The 27,553-nt window shown below is 36.4% G+C and overlaps 1 protein-coding gene across 4 annotated transcripts; it reads right to left on the reverse strand.

The window, feature by feature from the left end:
- Positions 1-12,182: 12,182 nt before the first annotated feature.
- On the reverse strand, positions 12,183-27,382 carry LOC140746424 (uncharacterized). 4 transcript variants are annotated; one of them, XM_073078561.1, is made up of 17 exons: positions 27,197-27,382; positions 26,907-27,020; positions 26,603-26,818; positions 26,308-26,385; positions 25,249-25,418; positions 23,092-23,185; positions 22,468-22,521; positions 22,004-22,054; positions 20,691-20,757; positions 20,301-20,379; positions 18,822-19,021; positions 17,817-18,033; positions 17,085-17,159; positions 16,377-16,578; positions 15,279-15,455; positions 13,873-14,036; positions 12,183-12,868 (listed from the first exon to the last, which is right to left on the reverse strand). In XM_073078561.1, the coding sequence occupies exons 2-16, from the start codon at positions 27,010-27,012 to the stop codon at positions 13,873-13,875; spliced, it is 1,950 nt and encodes a 649-aa protein (XP_072934662.1). In that variant the 5' UTR covers positions 27,013-27,020; positions 27,197-27,382; the 3' UTR covers positions 12,183-12,868. The 4 variants fall into 4 exon arrangements, with proteins under 4 accessions (XP_072934662.1, XP_072934661.1, XP_072934665.1 ...); XM_073078560.1 differs by having other exon boundaries at positions 13,873-14,039; XM_073078564.1 differs by lacking the exon at positions 26,308-26,385.
- Positions 27,383-27,553: the final 171 nt, after the last annotated feature.

The raw sequence follows: 27,553 nt of genomic DNA on the forward strand, positions 1-27,553 counted from the left end.
AGATTTTTTTTAAAGGGTCTCAGGAGTGTAGGTTTCTCACGATGTTTTCCTTCACCGACATAGCAAGTGAATCAATTTTAATATGCACATTGTAAAAATGAGAAGTACTTAACCTTAGTCGCCACCTACGCCATACACGGGAGGAGTTTCTATTCGAGAGATATACCTGGCAATTTCTGTCTTAAGCAGCAAAATTACTTGTTCGACGCTAAGTCTGAGGACATATCGGGCATGTCTTTTTACTGTTATAATTCATTGAAAACATTTATGTTCTTTCAGGGCAGTAGGTAATCACATAACATCTTCTGAATCTATAACATACCTACACGATATCTTCAATTGCAAAGCTCGCTACATTGCCAAAACAAACCTATGTTAGCAAATTTATGAATCAACCTCATAGTTTAGTGATAAAAATGAAATGATTTCACACAAAACAACCAGTTACGCATAAATTCTGAAGTTATACATCATTAGTGTAATTCCAGGTAATTTGAAAGACTATTTAGTCACTTACCTAAACCATTTTTGAGTGAAAACTGAAAATGAACAACAGGAAAAAAACAGAATAGAAACATAATAATATTAACTACATGATTTTACAGGAGGAAATCAATTTAATTTGCGTAATAGGTTTCGGTGGTAAGTTTGTCACTACATACATTTTACTATGCTACATAACAATAAAAAATAGCAAGGGCTATTAGTAATAAGACAAGCATTATTCCCTACAAAAGACAACAGGAAAAAGGTTATTGGAGTTTCATTCATTCCACTATTTCTTCATTTAATTGAAACCTGCAAGCTGTTTACGGGATACATCTTCCTGTTGGTAATATTTACATAAGATAGATATTGACGTCACCACAGGTCACATTCCTTTTTTATGACGTAGGAGATTACTTACAATAATAGGAAATTACCTTATTCAAAACTTAGATGAGTACCTATTAACATTTCCACGATCAGTTGACAAGTCGTTATATAAGCAGCCTAATAATACTTTTCTTAAAGTCCGAATATTTCCAACTAAATAATTCTGCCTTATAAAAGCGGTGTTAAACATTTTCTTGTTTGTTATTAGAGAAACACGAGGTTTCACTTAATCCTCACTAGGGGGTAGCGATGCATCTATGGACGATCTTAGGTAAAATTCTAATCCTACTAAAAATCGGTGACAGATTTGTGAGCTGCTTTTACCATTTACCATAGTTAACCTAAACTCTATACCTACCATAGTTAAACTAAACCTCATAGTTTAGTGATAAAAATGAAATGATTTCACACAAAACAACCAGTTACGCATAAATTCTGAAGTTATACATCATTAGTGTAATTCCAGGTAATTTGAAAGACTATTTAGTCACTTACCTAAACCATTTTTGAGTGAAAACTGAAAATGAACAACAGGAAAAAAACAGAATAGAAACATAATAATATTAACTACATGATTTTACAGGAGGAAATCAATTTAATTTGCGTAATAGGTTTCCAGTGGTTCAAAAACTAATAAAATGTGTAATGTAAACAAGAAACAAAACATGACAAATCCACAGTTGAAATGAATTTCCCATTGATTATCTCGGTACTTGAAGCAATTGAATGAGCAATTATTAGTACCAATATATCCTTATCTCCTCACAATCTTTCTGTATTCAGGGCATTTAGTTTCAAGTGGTGAGACTAATGTAGGGAATACCAAAATGAATGCTATTTACATAAGTAATATCTCCTCATATTTGTGTAATGCGTAATGAGTTAGTAAAATTAATCATACCGCCATCATTTTTGTCATTTACTTAGATAATTAAACCAACTAATATTGGTTTAATTATCTAAGCCCATATACAAAGAGTCTTACGGACTCAGATAAAACGATTTTAGATAGTTTTCTTACTTTTAGAGTCCCATACTAAAATTCTGTGTCGTGGGTGCCATGGACACTCAACCACCCAGATTCCAGTACCAACCAAATTCATAATTCAGGTGTCTGATTGGCCGGGGATCGAACCCGCGTTAAACCTAGATGGAGGACCCGCCACACAAGTCGTATCAATCAGATCAAGAAGTTTATTTATAGTTTATCTTCAAAAATCTGCCCATTCGATATAGAACAGCGATAATAACTTTTCCTCTGCCATACTATGTATATTTTTAGGAGATAACACATCTTATCACTCTGCACGCAAATTGAATGTCAACTGTCTGACGTCATTAACTTTATACGTAGAGAACATCCCAAAATTGAAATATAATCGCGATAAGATAGATAACTGTGATGACATTTTTTTGTAATATAAAAGTTGGAAGCGACCAGTGATGACATGATGATAAGTGGTCACTGCCGCCCGTGGACAGCTGTAATAAACTTCATATATTATAGAACAATACTTGGGTTCTTGATGTCAATCAAAGATGCATTGTCACTCCCGAGAACTCATAACAATTAAGATGGTCGCCTCCATATGTAAGTTAGCCGGCGTCTATATTACACCCATCCGCCGAAATGTAAGAACTGCTTGATGATGTAAATAGTAAATAGGAGTAACCGTGTGTAACCAGAAGGACGTATTTTTAAGTTAATCTATATAGCGCTAATATATATCATTTTGTTCTTCGGACTAAGTTGGAATGCTTGGTCACACGCCTAATAGCATGTTCTAGTTCTTCAGTCAATCCAGACGAGAGTCATAGGTAGCAAACGATCATTCTAATGCGTGTAACTTTAACATTATTCACGTATAATGCAGTTTTTTTTCAAAAGGATTCAATTATACCATTTTAAAATCTTAACTATGTACGTTGAATAATGTTAAAGTTACACGCATTAGAACATTCAAATCGCTCTACTGTAAAGTTGTGAAAATGCACTTGCACCAGTTTACGTAGGACCCGTCGATTTTATCCACCTGATGTGGTCAAATGTGGTCACTGCCATCTATGGAAATCTGTAATCAACTCCATATAGACCTCCTACCACTACCTACTCCATATTGACCCCAAACGTTTTGGTACTCTTGAAGATTCAGTGAGGGAATGCATCGAAGAATAATTGTGCTTTACCACACCCTTCAAACCAGAACACAGCAGCGCTAAGTCCTGCTATATACGGCAGACGGAACCGCCAGTTGAACTCCAATATTTTACCAAATTGATGTAATTAAAAAAATATTTCTTTACGCCCATTTATTGGCAAGGAAAATTAATACAGCGTTGTGTTAAGCAGATTTTTTGTAAAATAAAAGAAAACACAATATATCTGTGAATAGTATCTTCTCTTAATCTAATATTATATATTTTATAATATATAGCTGACTACAGAATGACCACTATGTATCGGACATACAAAATGACAACGCAACTAGTTTTAGTGGTCGATGTTACGGTAAAACAAACACAAGTAAATAATATCTTACAAATACATAATATAATATCAACTATATTTTAAATGATGATAAATCTTATACACTAAACTAAATTAATATTTACATTCTGTTTAAAATATACTATATTTTATTTTCTTTATGATATTGTGATTCGTGTCCCGTTGCAAGTTTAAATAAAAATTTAAAAATAATTCTAATCAGTTTCACGTTTTTCTATTCACTCAAAGACGACACATCCCTACGTATCAATTCTACTAATCTGACATATTTATATTAAGGCACTTTTCCTGTCGCGCGTTTTACCAACCGCGCGCGTTTCTCAAAAACAAGAATTAACCCGTTGCAGTTCGCGGACAGCGTGCTAACTATGAAACGATAGGATGTAAACACGCGCGACAGGAAAAACGCAATGACTCTCAAAATGGTAGTTAAATTATTTAAATAGCAAATCAGAGTAAATGAAATAACAAAAGAAATATGAATTTAAAATCGCATTTATGGAAGTACGGCACATTCATAAAACATATTATTATTACACTTGACTGTCTTCCACTGGATGTAAGAAACAAATACAAAAGTAGAATAACCGCATTCCACTATATAACGCAATGGTTTCAATAATCAAGTGGATCCCGTGACGCAAATGAATTTCCGAGCAAACATTGCCATTACAACCACACGTGGAACACAGCCTCACATGAAAATTATAATAATTTTATTACAATGAAATGCAACCTCTCCCTACTTTTGTGGTAAACGAGTTCATAGCACCATAACTTACTCTCAAAAACTTATAACTACAATATAATAATGTATGATACTTAGAAGATACAACTGGATTATTCCACACATAAAAATCATGTAACATTATCTTATATAATAGAACGCAACAGAGGTCGTAAATATACAACCAACAATATAAATTATTCGGGTTAAAAAGATTTACAAAGAGCACATAATAATAAAAAAATCAAAGAACGTACTTCCAAAAATACGATTCAAAAAATATCTTAAAAATCATCAAATACGGAATTTTCGTTCGCAATTACTTGTATGTAATCGGTCACAAAAAATATTAGTACGGCCTAAATCTTTAACTAGTTACAAAACTGTCGAAACAATCGTTCAGAAATGATATGATTACATAATGTAAGTCAAACCGAGTTAATCTGTACTGCAGTTAAGTGGAAAATTTTAAGTAAGATATTCACATCGGAAAATAGGTGATGTTCGGAAATCTATATCGGAAAATATCGAAATCGAATCGAATCCATATCGAAATGTCTGCAGCAAAATACGATATTAACTGAATTCTGCAGCGGGACATATGAGGCGTATGGAAATTAGGCGCAATACGATGTCCACAGCATAAATATGCAATTAAAGGAATTTTGCAGCAGGAAATATACAATGTATGAGAATCCGTAGCGGAAAATATGCATTATACTGTTATCCATAACGGAAAACAAAGGTACGGAAATCAGTAGCGGAAATACGCGTAAAATTGATATCCACGGCGAAAACTTTGCGATATTATTTAGAACATCCACAAAACTGTTGCACAGAAACGGACTAAGGCTGTCATAATAATGTATTAGTATGAACACAACAGTAGCACATCTTTTAGCATTATTTTTTTCTTATACAAAGTTCAAACCACAGAAAATATTATGTCCAATAAAGACAATTACATTAGGTCTAATTTATGGTAGTAATTTTTTTTTAACGAAAAGTGGCAAACCAGCATGCAGTCCATCTGATAATAGCCAGTAGTTTCAATTTTTTGAAGGTGGTAGAACCCTCTGTGGTCCGACTCCGGCTGCACCACCGCCACACCTATTTCTGCCTAATAACAGCAGTGTTAAGCGCTGCTGTGTTCCGTTTTGAAGGGTGTGGTAAGGGAGACAGACATTTCCGAGGCGTTCCAGCTTAGTCCTCAGGGGTAGCGGTGCATCTGTGGGCGACCTCAGGTAGGAATATCTAATCCTATCTGGGGTTGATTACAGATGTCCATGGGCGGCAGTAGCCACTTACCATTAGGTGTACTGCATGCTCGTCTGCTACTCCTATATTATAAAAAAATAAAACTAAGGTGGCAGTGCCACCGTAGGCGTACCAATAAGAGTTCTCTTCTGTAAGGTTTTAAGGTCCTCATTGTCATCGACATTGTCCTGTGGTTTTAACTTTGATAAAACAATTAGTTCTCTTACGCTACTAAGACACATTGTCAACGATTTTAGACACATTCACGCGTTCCACTGACCGATCAAAACGACCGCGGTCGACCATGTCTCATTCCTAAATTAAAGGTGCAATGTAGTCAGTAAGACTGTCAAGTGGAATGCGAGGTAATGTTCCATTTATATAAAGGGCCAACCACACTATGAAGTGTCAGTTGTTTCTTAAAATGTGTCCATTTTGAAATTACATTTAATAATAATTATATTTGGAAGTTATTTGATAGAATTAAAGTAAAATCACCCCGTCCCTCTCAACATAGCGTGGCATTTTCAAACTTACATTTTTTAATATAATTCACACACATAGAAAATTAATTTTGAAGTTTGAAGGTACACAATAGAGACACATAAAATATCCACGCGCAAATACAGTCATAACGCTCTTCAATCACCATTATTGCTCGCTTTAGAATATGTTAACAGCGTTTGCAGTCTACCAAGTGGCCATTGAATTCCTTAGACGCCCTCAATCTTACATAAAACCACCATTTACCCCCACTCCTCACTGCCCAGCAGTGGGATATATGTCGCAGTTAAATTAAAAGTTTGGTTGCCATACATGAGAGATAGAACATAGATCATATATACAAGGAAGATAGTTAAATGTAGATGAAGCTTGGTCCTTTGATATGCTCATAAACTCGAATCTTTAATATGTCGAGAGTGATAGTTTCTGTAGTTTATGAAGAGATTATAACGAGGGAGACATCAACATTTTTGATGTTTTATGGGGCACCTCACCTCACATACCTGCAAGTTTCCACCAAAATACCACTTTGGTACTAATTAGTTAATATGTCTATCGATCGATTAATCTCGATATCGATATATCGATAGATGACGATTACAATTAAAAACGATTTAAGAATGAAATGCAAGTCGTTATTTGTCATTAATGATCCACTAAAAAAACTGTTTTTTTATCCATAAAAAAAAACATACATACATAGAAGATATATTTATAAAGGTATAAAAATGAAAATTATGGACCTGCTTTTAAAATATACATACATAGCATACATACATAGCTTCCTTGTATCTACGATTTGTCTCAACAACGAACCAAACTCATGTCGTCGTCCACTTCATTCTACAGTTTCGACTTCGAAATCAGGCAAAAATTATAAACATCAAAATGAAAATCATATAAATTCTCCTTCATCTCCAGCACGTATATACAAAGCCAATATTATCAATTTTTCCACCTCGATTTCTGTACAAAAATAATTGTAGCACACACATCACTTCATATACTTATATAATTATATACTTCTATTATGTACAGAACTATCACTCACTAAGTTTCAACATATTGGTGTTACAATTTTATTATTTTCACATTAACTATTATAATTTACTTTATCTCGATTTTTAAAACTACAGTATAAAATTTTACTCCGATCAAAATATCAACATACAATCTGCTATCAAAAAATGAAACATCCACGACTCACACATGATAACTAACTTTATAATTATTGTATTACAGGCACAAATGAACAATATCGAACCTACGACCATTGACCTACCAACAAGCGGACAAGCAGACATTGGATCCGGTTGAAAAACGTCCTAACTGAATGTGCTACACATCGAGAAAAGTACTACAATCGCACGCGCTGTCGTTTGCGTATCGTATGATAAAAATATGCAAAATCCCATTGACAAAATATTAAGACATGTACATGATTTAAGAATATAATATTGCTCCAATTTCAATTTATAATTATAACAACAGCTCTTAAGCAAAAATATTTTACGCAACATTTAGATACTCGCCGAGTACATACGAAAGGGTATGTAAATTACTTATTCGCATGTATTCGCCATTATAATATAATACACGTCCGTTCTCCACACAGTGTCGGCTTTTAGCGAATCAAATGAATAAGCAGCTTTATTCGTTCGCTGTTCAAAAGTTGTACTTGCATTGTTCGTCAAGTTATTTGGCGAATTGTTCGCAAGTATCTAAATGTTGCGATAAACGTCATGACATAATATCTATTTGACATGCAACGGTTTTAAGCAACATCGATTTTGACATGTTTCCTTCGGATTTTTTTTCAGAAATATTATAAACATGACATCCATTTATTAGTAGGCCAATGTCTAAAATATATAATAAGTACGAATAGTAACTCCGATTAATGAACACTGCACCAAGCATACTAAGCTTCACTATACAAAGGTGGTTAAGATGTTTTGTCGCATCTATCAACCTTTCAAAGTTGTGTACATTGCATTTGTAGTCTACAGAGACAAGGGACATTATGTCAATGAAGATTAACCTAAGCCTAGGCTCATCAACATCTTCCCATTACAAATATTAGAAGTAAGATTTGCTAAATGTCTAAAGGAAAATATTTATTCCATTAAATAATATCTTAATGAACATACTAATGATATGAAAAAAATAAGCATGTTCGAATACTCAGTCTACAAAGCTAAATAAATTATTGCTTTGAAATCGAAATTTTAATTGATATGTCCTTTATGAATGTTTTTCAATTGTCACAGGAACTTAGTTATAATCGTTCTTATTTTTCTTCGAAAATGGAAGAGTATACGATTTAAAATAGCAGAGGATATTAGCTCGTTTTTTTATGTACTAAAAACAGCACAAATGGCCGCGCCAATAAATAAAAAAGACCACACGGAAGCAATGTATCTTTGTCAAAAAAAATGCGCAATTTCAAAGAGTTACATATCCGTACTCATTACGTACCGATGCGTCGCAACTACACGTTAAGCGTCCGCTACAACTACATCGCGAGCGCGGGGCACACTCCTACAAACGTTATAGTCCGCGCCAAACTTCTAGCCCGCTCTGAAGTCGTTGCGCGCAGATTTAGTTAGCATATACTCCGTAACGTAAGGGCACACTAACTGCTATGTACCCGCGGGCGAGAGCGGGCAGCGGACGGTGTCGGGGGGTACCACGCTGTCTTCGTCTCGCTAATATCTGTAATTTGCTATTGCGACGCGACTCGTTGCTATATTCGGAGCGGACTAGCAGTTTGGCGCAGACTATACACTCCTACAAACGTTACCGACCTACACAGCGAGCGAGGGATACATTCCTACCAGTTACCGACCAAGCAACATACCAACTATTCAATACTTTACGCTGGGTTCACACGGCATTACGTCTACAGAGAGTGTCAGACGCGTGACGTGTCAGACAAAATGTAATCTCCTACACTAGCGGACTAAGGGGGGCGGAGGGGGGGGGGGCACCCCGAGCCTCCGATCTTGGAGGGTCCCCAAACACAGTTGCTAATCCATGAGCTCAAAAAGAAAGGTCGTCAGGACCAAACTATCTGTTACATAGGTAAGCGAAAAAAAGGTCACCCGAATAAAACTATCACTGAAATACTGGGCCTCTATTGAATTTTCCTCCCCAGGCTTCATTCAACGTTTACGTTCAAATGCATTAAATATGAACTTATCAAATGTCAGTTTTCTGACGGAAATCTCTTATTCCTCAGTTTTACAACAAGATTATGTTACTAAAAGGTTATTTTTAAAAACATTTTCAAATATCAATTTATTCTTCTTCGCTTCCTATACAAAAGCGATTATTTTCATTTAAACAAAGGAAAACCTCAAAGTGAACATAACGCTTATCGTGCGTTTTAAATCGAATTCGACAAAAAACGTATAGTAGTGCCATGTGAACCCAGCCTTACCGTTACAACTCTATAATATAAATAATAATCTGCACTCTATATCGATAATAAATTTGATTGATTAAAACATATATATGATTTTATTTGTCTATGTAATCTGTAGTATTTACTAAGTTATCTGTGATATCTTATTGGATATTCGTTGGTAGTAAGCATTGTAATTTATGGATTTGTTTTTTATTTTATTCGAAATAAAAAGATTTCTTTCCCTATTTTTTTCTTTTATGTGAACTATTTCCAAACAAATCATCAAAGGTTTCTTTTTCATTTTAAAGTAAATAAACAATTAAATTAGAGTGTTGCATAAATTGACAACAGTTTAATGTTTTCCTTGAATTATTTTAGTAGTCAAATTAACTGTTGATATAAAAATAAACAATTGTGGCAATCTCCCGCCGGGATATGTAATCATGCCTGCGTCGAAGTCGTGTTCCAACAGTTACAGGGGCCTATCACCATCTTTTAAAAACCCCCATAGTTCAAGAAAGTTTTACTTCAATATTGCATCAACATTATTTTGTTTCGTACCACAACCTCCTTAAAACAGTATTGTTTTATTCCTGCCGAGTGATGTAAAAGAATGAGTAATTTGTATATTCCTTATCCAAGAAGAAACGAGACATCGAAACTAGTGTCATCCCTTTCGCACCACGGTCTTGATTGTGTTTCGTCATACACAGTTGAACAAACTTAAATCCTTATTCATTTATCGCTTATCCATTGTATAAAACCAACTTAAATTGTCATATTTTGCTTAAAAAGTTTCAATTTCCCGCAAAAAAAGAATGAATAATTTCGACCGACATGATACAAAACTGCTTATTATAATATTATAAAAACAATCTTACTTTAACGAGATCGTGGTACGAAATTTTAATGTATGATTAAAATAATAATGTTTTAGGAGACGGTAGTAATCCCCCAGTACAGAGCTTATGTACAAACAAGATGTTGATAAAACTTTAATAGCGTGATCCAGAATCACGTAGCGCCATCTCCTAGCGATCTGCAGAAAGTAACCACACAATTCGTTTAACAAACACTTTTACAAAGAGACTTTTAGAATTACAATGCTTACTTCAAACAAACTCCTCAAGATCGAAAGTAACTATTACCTAATGAAACAATTTTAATAGCGTGCCACTTGAAAAGCTGCTAAAAAATAATGTACTTTAATCAGTACCAATAAATTATTGCCAATACATTATTGCGAATATATCGATATTCGCTGGAAAATACTCCAGCACAATATTATTAAACTTTATAACATTCCATTCAAAAGGACGCGTCACAAAATAACGACATCCAAAAAATAAATACAAATACTGACCTTATTGCACAGAATAAAGCAAAACGTAAAGAAGACATTCAAATTGATATGTTTCTCTATATAACTACATGTTGCCAATGTAAAAAATAATAATGTAATGCAAAATAAATCTGTATTTACTCATAAAGATTAAAAAAACACTTTAGGGTTGCCAGAAATCAGATTTTATTTAGAATGTATTATAATACAAGGATAGTATATTAAAAAAAAATCCAATTGACTTTATTTTCTAAAATTGACGCATTTACTACCCAACGAGAATGTTAACTTCACCTTAGGTTGAAAATCTTTTAAATACTTTAAATAAGGGCCTTTTTCCACGCAGTCTCAAAGGGAGCCGATGCGTACGGGATGCATATAGTAAAATAAAGTCAGCGTAAAACTGCTAGTCAGCTCTGAATATAGAAATGAATCGCGTCGCCATAGCAAAATTGTATGACTACACCTGCTCGCAACTACTTCAGAGCGGACTAGCAGTTTGGCGCGGACTATATCTATGAAATGCCTGCGGACCATATCCCCACTCCAATACAAACCGGCGTGATAGGAAAGGGGCCCTTAAAAAAAACAAACATGTTACTTTGCCTTATCTGAAAAAGTTTAAAAGTCATACTTGTCAAAAATAATTAGACATTTAGATTCTGACAACCCTATTCAAATAAAAGTATTTTCTAATCTTTAACATATAAGAAGATGGTTTAAAACATTTATTGATTACATATATAAAGATATTGTAATATATTCTGGTATTATATAACAATTGAAATAAGTGTCATCTATATAAATAATAATTTGTTGTAAATCCAGCATTATACAAAATAATGTTATATGCAACCAAAGTCATCGAAAACAACAGTCAGAAACAATACTTGTCAAAGCTAGTTATTTCTATTATACTAAATCTATCCTTACTCTACTTTGTCTACCAAAAATCGAAATTTGACAAGTTGGTAGACAAAGCCGTGGATAGATTGATTAATAACAACGGACATTAGTCAGACATTAGAAAGTATCATTATGTTGAAGTTTAGAATTGACCAAAATTTCATGATTAATAAAATTAGTTGTAACTAGTCATGTGGCATAAAGGTTATGTGACTTTTGCTTTAACATCAACTATCTATGTCTTTGTCAATATAAGTGGCCACTGAAGATATTTATGTGATGAAATCAAATCAGGTGAAACAAGGTCTCTTTACTTATTATTGTTAAACTTATTAGCGGATTCAGGGAGAGGAGGGGAGGGCTAAGGGACTCTGGCCCGTAAAGTTATTCTATGACTAAGAGAGGAAAATTTTAGAATTAGCACATTCGAATTAGTATTTCGAAATTCTGAAAAATAAAGCTCTTTTATTTTGCAGAATTTCGAATTCTTTCGAAAACTGCATTCCTATATACCTTCTTCTGGAAAGACCCTTTTCGCCATACTAAGTAGTATTAAGACCCCTCCTCGCCCTTCCAAACGAAAGCCCTATTTCCGCCGGTGATAATTATCAAATTTGAATCTACATAAATATTTAAGTATGTAATTGCAACCGTTTTTATGTCATATAATTTCAACAAAATCCATACATTTCTAGATTGTGTAACTTGAATGATTATTATGATTGTAAATCAATATATTTAATAATCTGTGGCAGTAACATTTCTATATTAATACAAGATAACAATTAATAATATCTACAAGCTGGACAGGTCGGGATAGAACCATCGAAAAATTCAATGAGATTTTTTTCGATTTAAGACTTCAAGATTACCGATTGTGATAACAAAAGTTAAAATAAAAAATAAAATAAGTGTGAAATGGCACATAATACAGTAATGTTACAAGCCCAACGCAAGTCATATCATACCTCGATCTCGAACGCTTCCAACCGAATGATTTAGGCCGCCGATCCGTTCTTCCATTCTTCCAGTCGTCACCAACGAATTCCAAATTCAAAAACCGTCCCGATTAAAAATTTAAACCACACAGTCCGAACACGAATTTCATTACTTAATTTTGTATCTATAATTAGTAGGAATAGGCGAGCGACCGATTCACTGTAGTACACAATGTTAGCACTATCTTCTGTTGTGGGTCCGGTGTGGGTCCCGCACTACAGGCGCTTCGGTCGCGGGGCGGAGGCCTTTCGAAGCACTTTCTAGAGGCTCACGCACTGTCTCTGTTCACTGCCCGCCGGCACTGGCGCACCGTTCTCAAGCAGCTAACTTGAGGATTTCCTGAAATTTTAATGAAATAATTAGCACAGCTGACGATGGTTAATTATTAAGTGCAGGTAACGCATGTAATATTCACTTATTTTAATATTACAAGTATATTAATATAAAATAATATACGTTTGTGCATAACTTGTGAAGATATTTTTTGCGGTTAATACGAACCGAAGTGATTAAACAAAGAAATGCGGAATATAAATCGATCAATTGTTTGTTAATATACCAATATAGAATACGGTGCCGTAACGTTATTTAAGAGGATTACAGAGCGTCCAATTTATCGTGTCCTTTGCTTCGAAATAGTTCGAAGTGTGATATTTTTTGACTATCTTTTGAACTATGTATGTGTATATTAATAAATGGGTGTTCATGCAACGATCATGGCACTGATAGTGTAGTATAGTGCGGTGCGGTGTAATGCAGTGTAGTGCAATGCGGTGCGGTGTAATGCAGTGTAGTGCAATGCATTCTGGTGTGGTGCGGCGTATTGTAGTGTAGTGCAGTATACTGCTCTGTAGTGCGGTGCAACATAGTACCAGCGGTGCGTTACATCTCAGTGTGCAGTATAATGTGCGGGACGGTGCGCCGCGTGTGGTGCAGTGCGGTGTGGAGTGTGGGGTGTGGGATGTGGGGGTGTGGGATGTGGGATGAGGGGTGTGGGGTGTGGGATGTGGGGTGAGGGGTTTGGGGTGTGGGATGTGGGGTGTGGGATGTGGGGTGTGGGATGTGGGGTGTGGGGTTTGAGGTGTGGGATGTGGGGTTTGAGGTGTGGGATGTGGGATGAGGGGTGTAGGATGTGGGATGAGGGGTGTGGGGTGTGGGATGTGGGATGAGGGGTGTGGAATGTGGGGTATGGGGTTTGGGGTGTGGGGTGTGGGATGAGGGGTGTGGGGTTTGGGGTGTGGGATGAGGGATGTGGGGTATGGGGTTTGGGGCGTGCCGCGTGTGGTGCGGTGTGGTGTGGTGTGGTGCGGTGCGGTGTGTGGTGTGGGGCGGGGTGACGTCACCTAGTCGGAGTCGGAGTCGTCGTTGAGCGAGGAGCGCAGCTTGGAGAGCGTGCGGCGCGCGGCGGGCGTGCCGTCCTCCTCGTCGGACGAGATGACGATGCGCTGCCGCGGCTTCACGCCCGTCGCGCCGCGCGTCATCCGCCGCGATACCGCGCTCTCGCCGCCTGCTAACACAACACAAGCTTCATGAAGCATACTCATAGCGGCTACAGGCTCACGCCGAGAACCCCCGGGAACACCCGAAATGCGTGAAGCGGGCTACAGACACGCGCGAATAGTCTCGCCGAGAAATTGCACGAGAAACGAGTAAGCATCTACACTAACGCGACCTTCTCATTCGCATTCTCGACCGTTATCCAGAATGGACGACAGTGCAACGGCTCTACCTACACAACAACATACAATGTCATGGTCCAACTGAGACCGAAGAAGAATATGATGCCGTTCTCTTTTGTCGCCTGAGAAACCCTATGCCACTATGACCCCAGCTATAGACTCACGCCGATAACACCCGAGAAGCGTGAATGTCATTACTTTCTTGCTTTCTATTTCTCGCACTCGCCTGTTCTCCGATCGGTGTCGGTACTTTGCCCGCTTCAAAAGGTTTCTCGGACGAGAAAAGGGAACGGTATAGTATAGGTAGAAAAATGCCTTTTCGGATCTCGCGCAATTTCTCGGCGAAACTGCGTGAGTCTGTAGCCGGGGGTTAACAATGCATCTGTAAAGAAGCTCCAGCTCCACAAGTTCCATTAGGTTAAGTTTATCATTATAGATATTGTAGATTTTGAAAGTGGTACAACCCTTTGTGGTTCGACTCCAGTAGCACCACTGCCACTCGTAATTCTGCCTAATAACAGCAGTGGTTAACGCTGTTGTGTTCCAGTTCGAAGGGTGTGGTAAAGGAGACATACTTTCCGAGGCATTCGCATCTGTGGCCGAACTCTGGTAGGAATCTGGATATTATTATAGATGTCACTTATTAAAATTATTTAGATTAACACTACATATGTTAAAAACCATTAAGTCATTTGGACCAAAGTATGAAACAAATACACATACACAACTCGAAAAACATTACTTCGCAGTTGAATAAATAAAGCCAGTGATAGCCTAGAAACTCGGCCTGTCGATCGAGGGGTCCGAGGTTCAAATCCCAGGCACGCACCTCTGATTTTTCAAAGTTATGTGCTGATTAAAAATTAGTTATCACTTGCTAAACGGTGAAGGAAAACATCGTGAGGAAACCTGCACACCTGAGAGATTTATAAAAAAATAATCTCAAAGGTATGTGATGTCTACCAATACGCACTTGGCCAGCGCGGTGGACTAATCCTTCTCATTATGAGAGGAGAGCCGTGCCCAGCAGTGGGACAGTAATGGGTTGATGATGATGATGGTGAACTAACCTTCATCGTCTTTATGTTTGGCTTTCGCTTCCTTTTTCGCCTGTTTCTCCTGTTCCTTCTTGTCTATTTTGGCCTGTTTTAGCGCCTTACACTTTTCTATGGTCGGTTTGCCTTCCAGACCCGCCTCTGTTAGAAGATCCAACATCTTTTGTACGCGTTCCTTATTTTTTGTGCAACCTGTAATAACAAAATAATTATCTTGTACTTATAAAATAATCTGAATAATAAATAAAAAACCCTCCAGTCTCATTTTTTGCCTGATAATCGAATTGGATTCTGGTGGCTTTCGAGATCCTAATAATAAAGATATCCTCTTACCCTACTTTCAACCAGTTTTTTTTTATAATAAAAGGGTATCCTAGCAATCTTATCAAAGCACTTCATATCTGTGATGCTGGGCTGTTGGGTGTGCAAATTACATACGTTGGCAAATTTGACCATCTAATAGCCTAATGAACTTAATGAACCTAAATTGACTACCTAAGAAACTTGGCAATGTAGCATTTGCCAGGATTTGGATTTGATTGAGATAATTAATCAAATTGTATCCCGAAAAGGGCGGATATCTACTCATAAAAAAAATAGTATACAAAATCATCCCATGCAATTTTAACCACATTTTTATTGTCGAAGCGTATCGAAGGCGAAGGGCTGGCGCAGCTCGGGCGGCACGGGCACCCTTCTTGCTGCTGCATCACGTGCTGTTCTTTGATGCCTCTAGTTACCTTTCGAGCTGCTGTTCTTGGCGCATTGCGCTTTTTAGTGACTGATATGGTCTCCATTGTTATAATAAAGATGGCTAAAGTGACCATATCCAACTTTCACTCACTTACAACACTTGGCAAGGTTGGATGACGACCCCAGGATATTTAAATGTACAATATTTGATAAAGATGCATTTGGCAAGAATATTTACAAGAGTGTTTACCTGGCATATCTTTAGAGTCCTACTTCACTGCAACAATCGCTGTTTGAGGATCATTTTACTGGGTGACTTGAAGTCAACCACTTACCTGCACCAATTTCTAAGAATCTTCTAACTAGCTCCTCCAACGCGTTTAGCTCTCTAAAATCGTATTACAAAGTCATCACACGCACCTTCAACCAGCTTCTTATAGTCGAAGCGTATCCCAGCGGCCTTGCAGAAGCGCTTCATGTCCGTGATGCCGGGCTGGCGCAGCTCGGGCGGCACGGGCGGGCGGCCGCGGCGGCCCGGCGTGCCCGGCGTGCGGGCCTCGCCCTCCCGCCCCGAGCTCTTGGAGCCCCGCGGCCGACCCGGACCGCGCTTTAGCGGCTGTTCCTGTTTTTATTTATTTACTCTTTATTGGCCATGTTAAAAACAATGTGGTGCAAAAGACTGACTTAATGCTAAATAGCATTTTCTCCCAGTCAACCTTAAGGATGTGCAGAAAAATTAAAGGCGGTACAACTATACTAAAAAAAAAGATAATAATAAGAAATAAAATAAAATGATAAAAATGAAGCCTGTTGTGCAGCGAAAGAATTTTACTCATATACCGAAAGGTAAAACCAGAATAGTACTGAGAAGCGTGTTGGTGCTGTTCACTAATCGGTGCATCATGGACGGATATGGATATAAATCATCACAACAAAAACTGGACAAAAGACATAAATTAAAAACGATTAAGCTTATGTCATATAACATATAAGTAATCCTGGATTACATATGAAAAATAATATGATTGAATTTTAAACTACGTCTAAAGCAAATTTTTAAACACAAAAATTTCACAAAACTCTAAAAAACATCTACTATTATAGAATAAAATGATACTTTACACCCACATCATCACTGTCCTCCGACCCACTCCCTGAAGATCCCGATGAGTCGTCGTCTGATGATGAATCTACTGTGGTCACCTGAAACATAAATGTTATTAAAAATATCACAATTCATTATACATAATAATGTGTAGTATGATACAATACGGCCACTATAATGAGGTAGTCGTAGAGATAGAATAAGGTTCACACGTCGTTTATATATCCACCACCACCACCAACAACCCATTACTGTCTCAATGCTGGGCACGGGTCTCCTCTCATAATAAGAAGGATTAGGCCATAGTCCACCGCGCTGGCCAAGTGCGTATTGGTAGACTTCACATACCTTTGAGAATCTTTTTTTTTTTAAATCTCTCAGGTATGCAGGTTTCCTCACGATGTTATCCTTCACCGTTTAGCAAGTGATAATTAATTTCTAATACGCACATAACTTTGGAAAAATCAGAGGCCTGAGATTTGAACCTCGGACCCCTCGCTCGAGAGACCGAGCTGCTTTTTTTTTGTTTAGATATCACAGGTGTGCAATGAAGATGTAGTATCAGCCTAGTGGTTAAACTCGGTTTCTAAGTCAGTGTGTGCAAGATTCGAATCCAGACATGCACCTCTGATTTTTCCAAACTATATAGTTTATTTTATATAGGTTGTATAGGTTAAGCTCAGCTTAGACCTCGCGGACTATAACCTACAGCATAACATCTACAGCACATCACAGGCAATATCTACCGTATTCACCTCGCCAGTGATGACGGCGCGCTGTTGCAGCTTGGCCGCGGCGAGTTTACTGGCCGCCGCCTTCTGGGCCGCGATGTGCGCCGCCTGGGTCGCGAGGCGTTCCCGCTCCGCGTTCGCGTCGTAGTAGTTGTACAGCACCGAGAGCGGGACGGGCACGTCGCCGAAGTAAACCTCGTTCGGTATGTGCGACGAGTCGAGGCAGTCGTCGCTCCATCGCCTGTTGAGTAAGAAATTAGTTGTTTAACTTAGTCAAAATCATAAAAGATAAAACTATGTATGATGGAATGTGGTTAAAAAATAATGTGTTTGTGAATGTAAGTAAATGTGAGTATGGGGGTTAGCGACTGTGTGAATGTGGGCATGTTGATGAATGTATGTTTGATTGCGTGCATGTTTGCGTGCGTGTGTGAGTGTATGACGTATGTGACTGCGTGTGCATATGGATGAATGAGTTTCCTTAAAATAAATAATGAATAATTGTATAAATTTACTTACTGTAATTAAGTGAATGTATAAATTAGTGTAATAATTAATATATAAGTCTAAAATGTGGATGTGACTAAAAGTGAGTGAATCAATGAATGTTAAAAAATTAAAATTTTAGGATTTTGTACTTCCCACGGTTCTAAACTATATCAAGAAGACTTTCCTGAAATTGTCCACATTGTTTTTGTGAGTGAATAAGTATAAAGCATAAGATAGTAATATTAATAGTAATTTTGAAGGTGGTGGAACTGTTTGTGGTTAGACTCCGGCGGCACTACCGCCACACCTATTTGTGCCTCATAACAGCAGTGTTAAATGTGGTATGGGAGAAATACTTTTTCGAGGCGTTCCAGCTTAGTCCTCAGGGGTAGCGGCGCATCTATGACCGACCTTATGTAGGAATATCTAATTCTATCTGGGGTTGATTACATTTGTCCATGGGCGGCAGTAGCCACTTACGATCAGGTTGACTGCATGCTAGTCTGCTATTCCAAATTATTAAAAAAAAACATATCTCACCTCCTAAACTGTATCCCGGAGAAGTCCTTCCTGAAGGGTCGTATAGCGTACTGGTACCCTGCGGCGCGGGGGCGGCCCGGCGCGGGCGCGCGCGGCGCCGGCACGGGCGGGCGGGGCGCCGGCGCCGGCGGCCGCGGCGGAGTCCCGCCCGGGGGCTTCGGCTTGTTCGTCGAGCCCTTCGGACGACCGCGCTTCTTCGGCTGCACATTAGGCAGGATGATAATAATAATAATTGTAGTAGTATGTACGTGAGTAGTGTAGAGCTATGCTCTTTAGTTAGGTGAATTGATTGTAAAAGATGGTTACAATAAAGACATGATCAAAGTCAATCAATCAAAATCAAAATCAAAAATCCTTTATTTAAACAAGTATGTAGATTACAAGTTTTCGGGACTCTCCTGGTAAGTTTATATAAACCTGTGGTAGGAGACTCCGCTCTTATCTGTGGTCGCATCAAAGTAACACGCCTCTAATTCGAACCTGCCTGCTTTCATCTCTATAAATAATAATAATCTTTATTTGCAAAAATAAGGTACAGTTTGGTAATAAATAAGTCAATAGGTACAATTTCCTCTTATTTTTTGCCTGTGAGGCGTGCAAATTCCAATTAATACATTAATACAATTAATATCATTCATTCATTATTATCATTGCAATTAAATATCAATCATTCTACACGAAAATACTAAATGCAATACACAATGGCAATACGAATTAATACTAATCAAACGGTATTAAAAAAATCATAGAATTAATTATTTAAGTAAAAACCGATACAAATATAGTTCATTATACATAATATATACCATCATACTTATTTGTAGCGAATTGTTGCGAAGTAGTTTTAATTTTAACTTAATAAAAACAATATATTGAAGGGATTTTCAAAAATGACCCAATTTTAAAAGAGAACATTAAGATTTATTATATATTATATTTTCAATAAGATAACATTTATTGAAAATATATCTTGAATCTCTATGTGAGTGAAACACTATGTAAAATAGAGTACCGATAGAACTGTTTAGTCTAAAGTAACGCAAAAAATAAATTTACTTAGTGTACTTGAAAGAAAACTACGTTTTCTAAAATAAAACTTATTTAACATAAAAAGAAAACTTCACTGCCAGTGAAACTGAAATCTCAGATAAAAGCTTGTACAGTAATACCCCGCTTACGCTACCCCGACTTACGCGAACTCGGAGTTACGCAATCTTCAAATCTCGTCGATTCTCCTATGGTTTGAGTGTCCCGCAATTCCCGATTATAAAAAATAAGCTTACTAACCCTACAATTATTCATGTAAAAATTTGTATTTGTTGCGCGAAGACAACACATTCGAAATCATACCATACGATGGTATGTACATGCATACCCCGACTTACGCGAATTCAACTTACGCGGTTATTACTCGGTCCCACCAATCGTGTAAGTCCGAGGTATTACTGTATATAAAAAAATGTATTCAATAACACTTACCTCAAGGCCTAGCGGCGACTTTCCTGGGGTGCTACCAGTTTTCAGTTCTGGAGAACTGAAAGGTTTTCTATCGTCTTCACTATAAAATAAAATTTATAACATGATGATTAACTTACTATAACTTATTTGTTGTGGACACACAAAATTCATTCTCAATCAATTCTCAACACATTTACATAATAATTTCAAATACATATATACAAATTTTCCCCTTATCACTTAGGGGTATGAAAAATAGATAGTAGCCGATTCTCAGACCTACTGAATATGCATATAAAATTTGGTGAAAATCGGTAAAGCCGTTTCAACTAACACTGTGACACGAGAATTTTATATATAAGATGTAAAAATGTAGAAATATAGAAATGTATAGAGTAGATTTTAACTTACCTATTAGAGGCGACTGGTTCAGCGGGCCGCGCGCCGCCCTCCGAAGCGGCCTCCGCTTTGCACGCCTCTGTACAAAGGTAGGAAACAGATAAATCTTTTATCTTATCATTATTATTTTTCCTTCATTATATCTCATTGTCATTCTTATTTACAACCTCCATTTTAATTCGAGGTAGCATCTCTAAAAGACTGAAACCTTAAATATTTTTTTTATTTTTAATATACATCATAATTACCATTTAAAAGTTAATGTTTACTCTTATCAAAATCATACAAGGAGGATATCACTCTTGTGCACTGAGAGTTCCATAGAAAAATAGATTTATTTTTTGTTTAAAAAAATCTCATCTCCTCAAAAATTTTAAATCATTAATAATACATAACATTTTCAAATCAATACTTCACATGTTCATGAACTAACGATCTTATCATATCCACGCTTGTACCAGATTGTATCTATTCAAATGGCTTAGAACTATCTACATAGCTATGCCTATAATACAACGGTATTCAGGAATCCATGCGTCACACGAGCCGAAGCAGGTCCTTTACAAATCATACAATGGTATGTGAATACATACACATAGTATACATTATTCATATTATAGAATCATAAATAGTAATAAAAGCATGTGCGTTAAGCGCAAGTTACACTTCTTAGGTCTATTTAACAAAAAATAAAACGTGTGTATATGTATGTATGTAAATGAAAAAAATTACTATTTCAGAGGAAAACAAAGTTGGTTGGTTTCAGAGCAAAAAAAATGGTTGGTATTTATTATATTGTATTGTGACAAATCATTAAAAAAATTGACAAACTGGATACATTTACCAACAACAACAACTTTATCGTTTAATTTTACACACCAGTTTAATAAACATTCACTAACATCGTTTTTCAAACGCCTAAGGAAGTATAACTTCAAAAAACAAGTTTGAAGTTACGAACTTACAAAAAATATACAGAGTACCATAGAAATTAACAATTAATATAAATTTAATACTGCATCTATTCTCTAGGCACATGCCGCCTCCCTACCCCAACTCCCCATACTCCCAATCCCTACAACGCACATATGTGTAAACTTCCGACAAATTCCCTTTAATTTTCTAAAAAACAACCCTTAGAAACCCAAAAAAGAAAACAATCCTTAGAAACCCAAAGAAAAAACAACCCTTAGAAACCCAAAAAAAACAAAACAACCCTTACAAATATACACAAATCAAGTGAAACGCTCTATCCGCGTATTTGAATTTGTAACGATTTGCATTCGATTAGATTGTAAAAATATATTTATCTTCAACACACAAACCTGCCGATTTGTCCCCAGAGAGATTTTCAGCACCAGTTTTCGGACAATCATCTGTGAAATGAAAAGTTATTATTAGAAAGCATTCCAATAATAAATTAATTTATTTTGTACTAGCTGTGCCCCGCGGTTTCACCCGCATTAAAAAGAAATAACGCGGGTGAAACCGCGGGCCACAGCTAGTTCTAAAATATAAGTAGCCCAAGTTACTCCTTATTACATCAGCTACCTGCCAATAAAATCGGTTCCCGGTCAAACCGGTCCCGTCAAAATCGGTTCAGCCATTTCAGAGATTAGCCAGAACAAACAGACAGACAAAAATAAAAAAAATGTTATTTTGATGTATGTACCGTGTGTATGTATATTCATATTTCATATGCATGTAGTAAAAGGACTTATTTCAATATTAAAAACAGACACTCTAACTTTATTTATATGTATAGATACCTAGATAGACTTTTAATTACCTTTATTTTGTTCGACTGGCTTATGAGCTACATCCAATGGTTTTAGACTTGCATCTGTAAAATAAAAATAATAATTTTACAAAAATAATAGCCTGCTTTAAAATCATATGTTTCGACATGCTAGAATCTAATGAATTGTGTGAGTATAATATGAGAATATATTAATCATTTTTTCCTAGATTTTCAGACTGTAGCGTGAAAAACTCACGGAGTAGTTCTCAGCCGTCTCCACACATAGACGTGGAGTATCTCTATTATTTTATTACTCATAAAACCGCAGATATACGCGGTTACGTAGCCGCCTACGGTTACGCAAAACTCGACGGAAGACGATCGCAAGTCAATCGGAAATAGATATAATATAGACAGAAAGAGATATAATGTAGAGAGAACCGTATATTCCGTCGCTATTGGCCGTCGTTACAGCAGCGTTTCGTGTCCTCGCGCTACGAGGTTGAAAAACGCTCCGTGTAGTCTAAGCCTTAGTACGTACATATGTATAGTTCGCGTAAAACTGCTAGTCCGCGCTCAATATGGAAATGAATCGCGTCTCCATAGCAACTTGTGTGACTACGCCTGCTCGCAGCAACATCAGAGCGGACTAGCAGTTTGGCGCAGACTTACCACGTGGTTTCTCAATATCGTGTCTGTGGGCCAAGTCGTCCGGTTTGAATATGTCCGTCTTGATCTTTATTTTCGGTTGCTCCATATCGCCAGACTGTAAAAAGTTATCGAAATTTAACTTCAAAACAATACATTAAACTATAAATATTGTTTAAGCGTCATCTAAAGTAAATTTATTATTATTCGTAGTTTGCATATAATATCATTAATCAATAACTTAGCAACAAAATGTTTATTCAAAATTCTATTATATTTCGTAGAAAAATTGTATACGCAATATACAGTAGTTACGTTTTAAAAAAGTACTGATCTGATTTGGATGGTATACCAGTCAATTTGAATTATATTTTTGTTTTTAATAGTTTTACTTTCTATGCCTTTACAAATTACATACATTTTTTACACAAATACGCCTTAATAGTGTATTTTTTTACTTGCGTACAGAACTAACACACATAGATTTTGTAATAATTATTTATTAAATAACAATCAATTATCATATAATTTTTGTTACAAATTATTATTTGTTAAATATTAAATTTACGAAAAATATAATTTATGTAAGAAATTAATATAATGTTGCAAGAAAACAATATGTATTATACTTTCGTCTCTTTGTGATTCCCGAAGGAAACATTTACGTTTGTTTTCTTTGGGTTTTCAAGTGCTTGCACCATAGATTAGTAAAGATTACTCACTCCTAACAAGAAAATGTAACCAGTTTTAAGAATTGAAATAGTTGCGTAAAAAAGTTTTGCCACGTCTCCGTGCTAAAATGTCCCTAAAATATTTGAAATACTTATTTATTTATTACGTAAATTACGCAGTACTAGTTTTTTTTTTCGTATTTCTTTTTAAGTTTTTATTTGTCTTTTGTGGCTTCATTCAATTTCAAGGCGGCGAAGTATCTTTAAACGCTTATTACACAACCCGATATGAAGGGCCCTGCATCCAGGGTGGGCGTGTACCCTAGCTAGGGAGCTAGGCAGATCGGGATGATCCGATCGCCCTAAATAGGGACACTAACTCCCTAAGTCTTATTACACCACTCTTAGTTAGGGTTAGGGTCCCTCAAAATTGGGTGGTCTAATAAGGCCTTTACTAATCTATGGCTTGAACGTTGGGCAATATCAATTACCGGTTCGCAACACAAGATGGCTCGTGAGTCACGGCCCGTGTCGTGGGCGTGTCCCCGCGCCCAGATGTAACTTCCTGTACGGTATATGAGCGGTTAAGCTTAGTTATTGTAACCGAAATGTTCAAGTCGTTAACATGTTTGGATACTCAATTGATGAAAATTGTTCGATTAGAAACTTTTATAAATTATTCATGTACGAGTAAAATTTTTCGTTGTTAGTTCATGTTTTAAATGTTAAATGTTATTGACTAGAAGTCTTATATACAGTGGCGGACTAAAATTAAATGGAGGCCCCAGTCTAAGGAATTGTTTTGATTTTACAAAATTAAAAATGTCTCACCTACTTCGCCGACAAATACGTATTTCAGTGATGTTGACGAAGACCGGCAATTCTTTTTTATTTATACACATTTCACATTTTTTTGGTTCTGAAGACCTCTTTTTTTTTAGCTACTAGCAACCGCTAGTGTGTTAGAGAGATAACATAAATAATATAAATAATGAAGGTAATAATTAATTAATAATAAATATTTGATTTTATTCTAATTATACAATATTGAAACACGTTGTTTCCATACAAACATTAATATCATTACGAATACAAAACTAATACAAAGCTTAGGAAATAATATTTCACTTAAAACAAACTTGAATCAAGTAGTAAAGCCTTATTATTATGGTTTTTTGCACTTGAAAATAAAAAAAATAAAAAATAGTGATAGTAAGTAACCTTTATACTTATACATTAAAAAGGTTTTTTTTATTATTGACAAATTGTAACATCACCAAAAACATATGCTTATATAAATATATATAAAAATCAATTGCTGTTCGTTAGTCTCGCTAAAACTCGAGAATGGCTGGAATGATTTGGCTAATTTTAGTTTAGAATAAATTGTGGAAATTCAGGGAAGGTTTAAAAGGTGAATAAATATGGAATATATTTCATAAATAGATTTTGAGGCGGTAGAAAGTTTGCAGGGTGAGATAGTAAATATTAAAAACCAATTGGAACATACCATCATTTCATTCTCCGGGTGTGGTCTTTTCTGTGCGTCCGTGGGTTCGAGTTTGATCTCAGGTTTCAGTTGCTTCACGTCGAGGGGTTTCTGAGCGTCGAGCGGCGGCAGCAGGTGCGGCTGCGGCGGCCACGCTGGCTTATGGATGCCCACGTCGCCATATCCTTGCACTGAAATATAATTATACAGAAACTTGTTATATTACAAAGGTTTTACTGTTTTTTTTACACATAACGTCTAATGTCATATTATATAGGGTTATATCGCTACTTTGCGAGAATATTGGCACAACTCAAAAAAGATAATTTTCCAGGGGAGCCAGTTTAGAATTAACCAATGTTTTTGTTTCGAGATCTTTTTAATAAATTAACTTAAAATAAGGGAAAATACAGGTATGATTAGCTATAGGCATATGTAACCACTGTACAGTTAGACCTTAAAATAAGAAATATTTTGGATTAAATTGTACCTTTAACAGAAAAATGAATTTTGAGTTGTGATGTTATTCTTGCAAAGCAGCAATATTAAGTTGAACTCTCTGTGTCACAAAACAGTCAAATTTGAATGGCTAATAACTACAAAATAATGTTTGAACCCACTATGAGTATAGTATGTCTGTATAAGTTCATTTTTCAGCATTGGATTTCTTTATGAAGACAAGGTTTTTTATCAATTTAAAATACAATGGGTGTCACAATCGACTTATCTACCTCATAACAGCAATGTAAGCTGCTTTATTTTAGTAAAATGAATTTATTATGCGCAACTGTCATTGATCTTTCGTAATATTTCTGTCATGTTCGGAACAATTACAACAAGATAGTAATAATTATTAGTCCTATTATTCACAGGATTGAAAGAGTAAGTGAGCATGCAATCCATCCGATGGTAAGTGGTATGAACATCTGTAATCAACTCTAACCAGATTATGGATCACAGATGCAGTCATTATAAGAACTATGACAATTGCCTCATATGTAAGTTAGCTGTCATCTGAATTAATTCCATATACTTATTAAAACTAAACTACACCAAATATACCTAATAGAAATTGCTTACATGTCATAAGGCTGCCCAATGTTTCTGTATATTTTTTGTATTCTTTTTCTGTATTTTCTTTGTGATGGGCTGACGGTACTATATTTTTGAATACAAAAAAATGAACATTAACTGAAATTCTAAAAATATAATTATATTCGGTTCAGTTCACAACAAGGAAATAAAAACATATAAAGCAATCAATAAAGGAAAAAAAGTTTGTTTACAGTTTTTATAAGTTGTTATGTAAATACAACTTTTCAAGGTTCTGTTTACATATTTATGTTATTGTTTATATCGAAGGAGTGCAACTGACCCATGTGTGACTGGGGCATGTGCAGCTGCGCCTGCTGCTGCGGCGGGAAGGACTGGTGGTGCGCGTAGTTCTGGTGCGCGGGCGGCGCGTACGACAGGTTCTGCGGCGCGTAGCCCCCGGGCGGCGGCGGCCCGTACGCCGCGAACGCGTCCGGCGGCGGGTAGTGCGTGTTGTACGCCCCGGCGTACGGCTGGTACGGTATCTGGTGCCCATTATCTACAACGCAACACGACGTCACCATTTTCCCGCTCAAAACGGATATCGACATATTGTGTGTAAGAGACGTAACTGAAAACCAAAATACCTATGTAATTTAGCGGCAAGCCGTTCCCCTGCACCACTCCGTGGCCCGGCTCGGCCTCCATCCGTAACCGCTTCTGATTCATGGCCCTTTCAGCTTCATAATTCATCTTGAACACTAAAAACAAAAACCGCTTACATTTCCAAGGATTCCAATCGCGCAATATCTGAATTGTAAATCAACACAACGACGAAATAACACTTATTAGACAGTTTCGCGTTAACTATGACAGACGCCAACCGGACGCTAGGATAAAACACAGGTTATGCTCCGCGAATGCAAACATAGCGTACCTTTGTTGGTCACTGGTTGTTATTGATTTTAGTTAATACGTGCACTTAGCGCCTCCGTTGCGATGTATTGGTACATAATAGAGCACAATATTAAGTCAAAATAACTGTTGCATACAAAATATGCATCAAATTATCAACTTTAGTGACAGTAAAATTAGAAAAAAACACAAGTGAAGCGGAGTTCGTTTTTTTATCATCCTTTGATTTTTTTTATATTCTGGTAATACCAGCTTGAAGTTAATTTTCGATTCGTAAATTTTTCATGACTATTTTTCAAAAGCTTCCAAATATTTAGAACTACAATTATTATAAGAATTAATTATATCTTTTAATTTAAATATACAACTGGAATGAATC

The sequence above is a fragment of the Epargyreus clarus genome, unplaced genomic scaffold, assembly GCF_041222505.1.
Source record: "Epargyreus clarus isolate Ecla_fem2 unplaced genomic scaffold, WU_Ecla_fem_2.2 ptg000012l, whole genome shotgun sequence".
NCBI classification, from domain to species: domain Eukaryota; kingdom Metazoa; phylum Arthropoda; class Insecta; order Lepidoptera; family Hesperiidae; genus Epargyreus; species Epargyreus clarus.

Bases quoted from the DNA above. Each gene is read 5' to 3' on its own strand.
- LOC140746424 (XM_073078560.1), bottom strand. From the start codon at position 27,012: ATGAATTATGAAGCTGAAAGGGCCATGAATCAGAAGCGGTTACGGATG. The intron at 23,186-25,248 runs GTATGTTCCAAT...AACTTTTTACAG, and splicing joins ACCCGGAGAATGAAATGATG to TCTGGCGATATGGAGCAACC. The intron at 20,380-20,690 runs GTAAGTTAAAAT...TTTATTTTATAG, and splicing joins GAACCAGTCGCCTCTAATAG to TGAAGACGATAGAAAACCTT.